The sequence below is a fragment of the Solanum verrucosum genome, unplaced genomic scaffold (assembly GCF_900185275.1).
Source record: "Solanum verrucosum unplaced genomic scaffold, falcon-dt-bn FXZP01000277.1, whole genome shotgun sequence".
In the NCBI taxonomy this organism is placed as follows: Eukaryota; Viridiplantae; Streptophyta; class Magnoliopsida; order Solanales; family Solanaceae; genus Solanum; species Solanum verrucosum.
In genome coordinates this window covers 3,239,176-3,249,549 of record NW_026019945.1, presented here as the reverse complement: position 1 = coordinate 3,249,549, position 10,374 = coordinate 3,239,176, and the positions used below count along the sequence as shown (strand labels likewise).

Here is a 10,374-nt window from a genome sequence, read left to right as displayed (position 1 = left end):
CATGAATAGGGACCCAAAGATATATTTGGCACCTTTACTCAAATGTTTAGCATATAAAGGGATTTTACGAGTTGATCGTAGAATTTCTTTAGTTAAAATAGGTTATGTTCAATATTTTTTATGTTTTAGCTTAAGAAAAATAAGGTGTCACGTAAGTAAAAAAGATGAGGAAATATATAATTTTCTTGCTTAGGTGACCTTCTGAATGAATTAACAAAAGATAAGTTATTATTTTGATATAAAAGAAAGACCAATAACTTTGTTCACAAATGAATAATACTCTGCGGCCATTTAAGCAATCTTGAGCCGAGTATCTATAGAAAACATTTTTTCTATTCCACAAAGGTAGAAGTAATTTTTGTGTAAACCTCATATTCCTCAGACTCCACATGTGGAACTACGCTAAATATTTTGTTGTTGTAAACCGTTTAAGCAATGAAACGTTAATAATAGAGTTTCAAATGATCTTTGCACATTTTCAATAGTAATTAACTTTTAGCACATTATATTTCACAAGATGCAACTAGATTAACTAGGCTTATATAAACTGAAATTGATCTTTGAAAATGAACTAAATCTTATAAATAACATAATGAGATGCTACTACATAAAAATGTTGCAAAAAAAAGTCAATTTTTTCATATAGAAGTCACCAAATCTTTCTTTACAAAATTATTCCCACAGTGAACACTTTGATTATACAAGAAGTTTTGTAATTAACAATTATTTGTCTTATGAAATGCAGAAACAGAGGTTGTTTCTGTTATAATCAGAGAGTTAGAAGATCATGAACTTTATATCCTAGAGTAAAAAATTGCAAATATAGCCACTTTTAGCGAACATTCGATGCCACAGCTCTAGCCCAATATTTGATCTGTTCTTTCATGTGATCTTCCGGTGAATAAGGTTGTCTTCGTATCTTGTCTAGATCTGATAAACCATCTGGTTTCTTCTTGTTCTTCTCTATCAAGCCTGGAGTACTTGTGTTTGCAAATTTTGAGATCGAATCCTTCTTTTCGTTGTTCAAGTCTAAGTGCTTGAAACCTTGCAAATCTTCAACTTCTAAGCCATTTGAACTATTTCTAGTCTTGCTTTCTTGACCTTGTTTTCTCCTTAGATGGTGCTTTGTGAAGCTAGATATGCTTGGACTTCTTGTGAGACCCTGATATATTTATTAACACATTAAAGTGGTTCAATTGATGACATGTTACAAATCAAATATCAGAGACAGATTCAGAATTTGAACTTCATGAGTTAAATCTATGACGTTCCTAACATTAATGAGTGTACTTTCGAGATTATGGTTATGGATTTTATTGAAATTTAGTGTCTTTTTTTATATGTATGTTCAAATTCAAGTTTAGTTTATATGTAAGTAAAATATAAGTGTGTTTCTCTTTAACAACTTAAGCTTTCTTGTGAGATCCTACTCTATTCAATCAGTGATCTATCACAAAACAAAAATTAGCGGCGGATTCAGAATTTGAACTTGATGCGTTCAACATAAACTGTTCCTAGCACTAATAACTGTACTTTTGAGATTATGGTTATGGATTTTATTGAAATTTAGAGTCTTTTTTCACATGTATATTCAAATTCAAGTTCAATTGATTGTTGAGAAGATATGATTAAGTAAAATAAAAGTGCTACTCTCAAACAACTTAAGTTTTCTGATGAGATGATCACATACTTCAAAAGTTTCATCCGCATATAGTCTAAACCATATTAGTAAAAGCTACTCGAAAACAATTAGGTTCAAGAAAAACTAAGAGAAACATGCAATTTTAAGCAGAAAGTAAGTAAGTTGTACAACAATACCTTTGAAGTATGTTTAGGAGGCAAGACTCTTGCATTGTTCAAAGATGCTTGCCTAATCAACTTTCCCATAGAAAACTCATTTTCCTCATCATGAATTTCTTCCACTTTCGCGAAAACCGGCAAAGAAGGTGCCCTCTGCAGATTTCCCTGTGCCTGTGAAGTATGTTTTGAAGGTGAGATTTTTACTTTGTTTATAGATGCTTGCCTTATCAACTTTCCCATAGAAAAATCACTTTCCTCATCATGAATTTGTTCACTTTCTTGAAGAACTTGCAAAGAAGGTGCCCTGGTCTGTGATGTTTTTGGTGACAATACTTGTGAAGTATGTTTCTGAGATGAAAAATCATGAATTTGTTCACTTTCTTGAAAAACAGGTAGAGAAGGTGCCCTCTGCAAATTAGTTTTTGGAGGTGAAATTTTTACTTCGTTTATAGATGCTTGCCTAATCAATTTTCCCATAGAAAAATCACTGTCTTCATCATGAGGTTCTTCTTTATAATCCACAAAAACAGGCAAAGAAGGTGCCCTCCGCAGATTACACCTCTGTTCAGATGATGACGACGATGCTCTTTGTAATCTTGGTTTGCTTCTTCTTGAAACAAGATTCAATTTTTCACCTTGTGGGAGTTTTTGCAGTGAAGAAAATGTTTCCTCCATAGATTTTCCAGATAAAAAATCTTGGGTTTTCTTTGAAGAAGAACAAGGATCAGAATAACATCTCAACATTCTTGATTTTCTATCAAGTAAGTTCCCAAAAAACCAACTTTCTTCAAGAAGCATTCCAGGTTCCATTTTGTCATTTTTGGGAGAAGTTGGAACAGACATTTCATCAAACACATACATGGCTATTACAAAACTTGTAAATTAACAGTTTTTATCAACTTGTTGGCCTCACAAATATAAGTTAAAGAGTTCCCCCACATGGGATTCTTGAGGTGTCCTTAATACTTTATTTCTTATATGTCTATATCTAGAGGAAAAAAAGCTGTCAAATGGGGTTGATTGGTGAGGCCATGTTGTGTGATTGGGTGTCATGTGCATATATAACAGTTGCGTATTTAATCAGTACAATGTGGACAGAAAGACTTGAAGAAGAAAAAAGACAGAGATATGTGGTAGGGTTGATCTACGGACTTGATCGAACACAGTAACTTTAACTTAGATCATGACTATGTGTATATGTTTGAAAGATTTACTAGTTATGTATAAATATTAGATGTTGAACTTAGTAACTTAACTTGTTAATTGGTTCACTGGTATATTGATGTAAAGCTTCAAATTTTGAATCTGCATGTGTTATGTGTAAGTGTTTTATTAGAGAGAAAAGAAAAAGACATGAATATGGCATTAGGTTACGAACTATGAGGTTTCAAGTTTCAATCAAAATTTAATAGAAGAAAAAAATCATTGAATTGTATTGTGTTGTTCCACAAATGGATTGGTCTTTAATTTCACCTTTTAAATGAATTGTTCTTTAACTTTTGTCCTTCAGCTATTGAACTTATATCTAGCCGCTAGCAGGGTACAAATTTTTTAGTCCTACGAGATGCAACATGTAAGATATTATGATGCAAAAATATTAAATTATGCCTCACAAAGAATTGTTTGTTATAAAACGGGTAAACTAAAAATCAACATTAAAAAGGCCATATATTTTAATGACTCAACGAAAATACTAGGTGATTTATTTTTATTTATTTAAATCTTTATAAATTTGATATATATGCTGATGAACGATAGCATATACATATATCATAAATTTGATATATATGTTGATGAAAAAAATATTTATTATTTATTCAAAGTATGCATAAACCAAATAGACAAAAATATGTGTAAATGTTTTATGATGGAGAGAAAGAAAAAGACATTGAATTATAAAAATAAAATAATAATTGTGGTGTGATAGATAGAAAAAATAGAAAAGGGAGGTGTATGCATTTAATTGGAACAAAAAAAGGATATATGAGAGAGTTTTTATGAACAAAATGCAAGGGGTGTGAAAGGAAAGACTTAGCTAATGCCAGCACATCCCATGTGATGGACTTGTTTTTTTGTTTGATTATTTGCTTCAACAAATATTTAGAATTCACTAGAATATTATTAACTTCTTGTTCATAATAATGTAACAGCTAAGTTTTACTAATAATAAATATACTTTTATTTTAGTTGGACAACCTAATAAGAAGGAACAAGTCTTATTTGATGATGGTGTTTCTTTGACGTTTGTTTAATAAGAAACCTTAATTTTCTTCAATCATATCAAATATGTCCTTTTAGGTTTGTTTAGTTAGTTGGACTGCTCATGACCATATGAAAAACCTACATGTTACTTTGTTTTTCATATGTCTGATATCTGCTTTGAATATAATGACTAATTCAAATATTCATCGAAAGTATTCTTTGGAGATAAAATGGTTTTTTTACTAGAGACGGAGCTAGAATATGTGTTACGAGTTTAGCTGGAGCTAATAGTTTGATTCGAAATTTATATTTGTCTTAAAAAGTTCATTGAATATGTATAGAATTGATCAATTAATTTAGAATTATGTAACTTGAATAAATTAGAATTTCAAACTTATAAGTTTTAAGTTCAGATCTACTTTTATTTCCTACTAAAAATGATTTTGTACTCATAGCTTGACCACAAAACCTCTTAATTAAGAATGAAAGAGTATTTTACTGCTCTACCGCTAAAATTTAATAGTAAAAACTTGCATGTTTATCTATGGAAAAAAGATAGCTTATGTTCATATTGTTGTAGTATTTCCTCCACTTCCACTAAAAAGATTATGCAAAAAATACATTTTGGATATAATATTTTTTTTATCTTATCAATTAACTACAGTATAGTTGTATAAGTGTAACTAATATGGATTGTGATTGAACTCTAAATATAAAAAATATTTTGTTGGAAGCTTCAACACGAACAAGTCCTACAATGTACGAGGCAGATTTAGTCGAGGCTTCGAGAATAAGTGTAATGTTGTGGGTCCCAAGCAAAGTCAAGTTGGATCTCGAGTGTAGTCTAGATCCGGTTTATCTTGTTTGGGCCTCAGCCAACATGCCTATCTCAAATAGATCTACACTTTGTCCTCTTATTACCTTCCAACTTTCGATCTCTATTTTGCCCTTTCTCATAAATAGGTAAAATATTTACAAAAAGCTTATTTGGACATCGTTATTTAATATACATCTAATTTCTAAAAAGTTCTACGTGTCTACCTACTTCAAATAAGTTTATAATCTGTTGCGTCTGAAATTTTATATAGTTAAAGTTCAAATCGAAATAATATTTTACCATATTTGGGCCATATCTATAATCTATTGGCTACTGGTCTAGTATGTGTGGCAGTATGAGCATGTGCAGCCGTCAAAATGTATTGGGACCTAAACAAATGCACTAATGTTAACCAAATTTATTTATTTTTTGGACTTTGTGGTATTTGGTCTTATTGCTTATATTCCAAGTACTGATTGCCTCGTCTTTTGGTTCATTGAATAGCCATTGGTGTTTGGTGAAGTAAAAAAAAAAGAAAATTACATAAATCTCAATAGTATATGAGTTACTTATTTAGATTTATTCTAGTTTGAAATATTATAAATTTTAAATATTTGAGTTTGGGGTGTTCATATACATGTATCTTGAGATACATAAGTTAAAATTGAGTATGATATGTTCTAGATAACACTATATCCAAGTGGATTTGCATGTATCTGGGATACATAACAAATTTCGTTCGCCTACCTCCCATCTCACTTGCCACTCTCCTATGTATCTAGTATCCCAAATACATGCACATACATATTTTCATGTATCCAAGATACATGACTATCTCGCTCGCCTCTCTCCCTATTTAGTGTATCTAGTATAAAAAAACACATGTATATAAGTGTATCTTCCTCAATATATGATATGAAACTCTTAATTAATGATAAAATATTATAAATATCGATAATGATAATAATATATATAATAGTAAAGTATATCTAATTACGTAGTTTCTCCTTGTTTATTTTCCAAGTATTGGTTGCCTAGTCTTTTGGTTCATTGAATAGGTATTGGTGATTGGTGAAGTAAAAAATATTTTTCTTTCCAACTTTTTGTTTAAGAAATGTTTCCCCTTTACTTCTTTTTTGTATTTGGGCCGTATCACTATAATTATGGCCCATATTCTGATTATTCTGAGCCCTTGGAAACTGTCATTCGTTTCTTTCAGAGGCCTCAACCTTTGTCTAATGGGCCTGTCAAGCTCCCCATGTAAATAAGTGTTTGGTACATATTTTTCCTATTTATGTATTTTTGCTTCCCCTGTCTGTATTTTCGCGCTCTCTTTTGTATTTGTGTATTTTACTATCGTGAATGAATATAAAAAATTACAAGAGAGAATGAGTATTATTAATACAAGAGCGAATATAAATGAATTTAGAGTAAATAAATTCAATTCAATGTATTCATGTAAATAAATGTATTTGTTGATACATCTTATATTGTATTTATAAATACAAGTAAAATAGAGTGAACAAATGAGTACAACTTGTACAAGCTTAAAGTGAATGAATACATTTTTCTATATTTTTTTTAATCCTTGTATATACCTAGAATATATTTGTTGATACAACTAATGAATACAAGTGATATTAGATTGAAGGAATACAATTGATCTACAAAAACAAATGAATAAAAAGAAATTAGAACGAATAAATACAATCTCTTATAATTTTTTATTATTTATATATTTTATAATATACTTGAAGTGTATAAATTTTCATAAAACCCAAAATATATTCATTTTTTAAAAAAAAAATCCTCTCTTTTTTCCTGTTTATATTATTCCTCGACTATTTTTATTCTTATATCCTTTCATTTCTTCTTGACAGAACAAAACTCAGTAACTCAGTTCCTCGAAGTGCCGTTACCATGGCTATGGGATTTTCTAGAGTCCCCTTGCTCCGGCGGCTCCCCGTTTCTTATCCGGCGCTACCTTATTCTTCATCACTTCAATCCAACCGTAAAATCAACATCTCCGCCTCTCTTTCTACAACCGAAGAATCTACTTCTTCTCTGATTCAGCATACACCAGTCCGTACCCGGTGGAAGCCAATGTGTCTCTATTTTACTCAAGGTAAGTGCACTAAGGTAATACAGCTCAAACTTCTCATACACACCTCTGTTGTTAGCATTTCAATTGAGTTCGACATTGATAAATTTTGTTTTTAGCTTTTCAGCTGAGTTCGACATTGATAAATTTGTTTTCGAACTGTATAGATGGATGATCCTCTGCATATTGATACGTTTAATCATAATTGCTCGTTAGAGCTTATGCGAAATGCTGCTAGACTTGAGAATTTGAAGCAGCAGGAGTTTGAGTACTTTTTGGTGCTTGATTTGGAGGGTAAAGTTGAGATTCTGGAGTTTCCTGTTCTACTTTTTGATGCTAAAACCATGGATGTGGTTGACTTGTTCCATAGGTCAGTTTCGTTTCTTAGCTTTAATTTCCTGTTAAATGTAATGTCAAGTGTCTTATTTGCTTGAGCTATTATTGGAAGGATGAAATACTTCTGCTAGCATTCCGTAGTTATGTATGCCTGTGAAATCACAAATCCAGTTGTAATAATGGCCTATTGGCTTGGGTACTTTTAAGGACCTATATAGGTTGCATTTTTTTTCTGGAAGATAGGATGGAATAGGTTTAGGACTATTTGATGTTATGTGGAGTGGGATAACCTAAGGATGGAGAGTAGAACTTCCCGGAATGCACACGTAATCAAATGATCGAAGTGGATTCTTCAATAATAATTTGACTGATAAAATAGTTGTAGAGAAACACAAGCAGGACTAAGGTAGGAAAAGTCCTAAAGATGCACTTCAGATGCTAGTATAACTATTAAATTTGCTTTGGGAGGTCTTTTCTTTGAATATGAAAATGATAATTGCTAGAGGGGTCAAATGAGAATAACACTGTAAAAGAGTCGACGAAGCTTTTTACAATTTTTTGAGAGGGATGTCACATATACTTTTCAAACTCACAACTGCAAGGGAGTGATGAGCTACGTGTGCATTAAAATTTTGCAAGCGAATTTTGCTGCCTGGACAAGTCTTGGTTCACTTAGGAAGCAGGGGAAGAAACTGGAAACAAGCCATGAGCTGTTAGGGTTTCACAAAATTGAAGGAGGGGGAAGTTTGTTACTTAATAACATAATCTTCTTCTCTAAACTGTGTTGCTGATCAATTAAATCTATTAAATTAGTCTGCGACCCATTCTTCGCATACAATGATTCTTTTAGCATATATATAAGTTTGTTGAATCCCCCAAGTATAAGAATTCTTTTCTTAAAATCCCCTTGTTTGAATTGCTGTCTCCGCCACTTGTTTGTTAGATTATTGTGTTTAAACATTTTTCACATCAGTGAAAGACTGTTTCAATGTTGGGAATACTATCTTAATTTTTCTTTTTTTGGTATTGCTACAGGTTTGTGAGGCCAACAAAAATGCACGAAGAAAGAATAAATCAATATATAGAAGGGAAATATGGAAAGCTAGGAGTTGATCGGTATGATAACTACTACATTAGATTGAAATACAATTCAGCGCTTGGCACTTTGCATCTTTTGCTTTTATATGAAGAATTGCAGTGTAGTTGTATCACATGGATCTTGTCTCTTATGGGTCTCAATTGTGTGTGCTGAGTCTATTATTGGTACTGCTTTACTGTTTTCAAAGTCTTCATTATCTTTCCTTCTTTTCCATGAACATAAGAATGAGTTCCTCACTACTTTGTGATATCCTTTTATTATGGCATCAACGTCACGGATTCAAATATGGAAGCAGCATGTATGCTTAGGATAAAGTTGTGGGCACATTATCCTCCCCTGTAATGCTCCAATTCTTATAAGCTAGGTTACCGTCTTAATAAGATATATTCACTAGAAAACTGGCATCAAGGAGTGTAGCTATAGGAAACATACTTGCATGATCTAAACCTGTTGTTAAATCATCAAGATTGCTAAAAGGATTTCTATATTTTGATGTTTTTAGTGAAGGACAATGGTGAGGAAGATAGAAATTGGATCACTATGCATGCTTAGTTGCTGATAGAAATTAATTCCAATTTGTTTTCGTTAACCATGGAAGCACGCATCATTTTGCAACAGTTGTTAATTCCTGGATCTGACTCTTAATGTTGTTCATTTGCATGTATGTCAATTCATGCAGTGTCTGGCATGATACAGCTATACCATTTGCGGAAGTTATCGAGCAGTTTGAAGTTTGGCTAGGTGAACGCCAGTTGTGGAGAAATGAACTGGGTGGCTGTCTTAATAATGCTGCCTTTGTTACTTGGTGAGTCGTTGCTATGAAAGTGTGAAATATTAAATAAATGCTACTGTTTAACTGAAAGTATCAGTTGATGGTTAAACTGTTATCTGATATTATAGTTAAGGATGCAAATTTAAATGGGTGGGAAAAGTCATTTGGATTTGTTGTGTCCTATATGGATGACTTGGAAATGCTTATATCCTAAAAGGTGCTCCAGCTACTTTCTTGTGGTGCATTTGTCACTAACTGGAGAATTACCTGTTTCTAGCTGTACTAACCCATGTTAGAGCTTCCTATTTTGTAGCACATGCATCTTCATTGTAACTGCACAACTTGGATTACGTATTAATTTAAAGGGTATATCATGAAGTTAAAGATTTGTATGTGATGCCAGGATGACGCTGCCTTTAAACCCATCTTTCATATTTGAGTATTTTGTATTTATATTCAATTAAAACACGGAGGGGGTATGACATAAGTAAAAGACCAATAAGCTAATGTTCACACTGAGTTTAATAGGTAAGATATAACAGACCGAGTAAGTACTTCTGAGCTACTAAATTCAATTTGTATATGGCAGTGGGAACTGGGATCTGAAGACTAAAGTTCCCCAGCAGTGCACCGTAGCAGGGATGAAATTGCCACCGTATTTCATGGAATGGATTAATCTGAAGGATGTGTTTCTGAACTTCTACAAGAGGAGGGTGAGTATGCAAACTTCTAAAAATGCCACTCTTTCTGATTGATTTAGGAATTTTAGATTTCCTCAATTTTTCTCTTACATTCTTCTTTTTGTATACTTATTGAAATATATATAACCGCAAGTATGGTTTTACTTCATTGATGGTAGGCGCCAGGAATGCTCTCAATGATGAGGGAACTCCAGATTCCTTTGTCTGGAAGCCATCACCTTGGAATAGATGATTCAAACAACATAGCAAGAGTAATACACCACATGCTAACTGATGGTGCCGTTTTGCAGTTAACAGCTAAAAGAAACCCCCGTTCTCCTGAAAAAGTTGAATTTCTTTTTAAGAATCGCATTGTATAACTATTTCCTGCTGAACCATTTTGTTATCACCGAATGTTCTCAAGTTTCAGTTGAGGTCTGTTGTATTCTGTGAAGCATCACGGCCACTCATGCGCGCCCCGACTCTGCCAAGACCAAACAGGTAAACAGAAAAGATGAAAATCGATTGGTGGACACTTGCATCAGTGTTTGTACATTAATATCATTT

General features: G+C 32.5%; 2 protein-coding genes across 2 annotated transcripts; one reads left to right on the top strand and one right to left on the bottom strand.

Moving 5' to 3' along the window:
* Positions 1-609: 609 nt before the first annotated feature.
* On the bottom strand, positions 610-2,710 carry LOC125839591 (uncharacterized). Its single transcript, XM_049518586.1, has 2 exons — positions 1,819-2,710; positions 610-1,162 (listed from the first exon to the last, which is right to left on the bottom strand). The coding sequence occupies exons 1-2, from the start codon at positions 2,659-2,661 to the stop codon at positions 833-835; spliced, it is 1,173 nt and encodes a 390-aa protein (XP_049374543.1). The 5' UTR covers positions 2,662-2,710; the 3' UTR covers positions 610-832.
* A 4,013-nt stretch (positions 2,711-6,723) lies between these two features.
* LOC125840094 (uncharacterized exonuclease domain-containing protein At3g15140) lies at positions 6,724-10,301 on the top strand. The gene is made up of 6 exons (XM_049519078.1): positions 6,724-6,958; positions 7,088-7,290; positions 8,292-8,372; positions 9,035-9,160; positions 9,717-9,840; positions 9,987-10,301. Exons 1-6 carry the CDS (start codon positions 6,740-6,742, stop codon positions 10,185-10,187), a joined length of 954 nt encoding a protein of 317 aa, XP_049375035.1. The 5' UTR covers positions 6,724-6,739; the 3' UTR covers positions 10,188-10,301.
* The last annotated feature ends 73 nt before the right edge of the window (positions 10,302-10,374 follow it).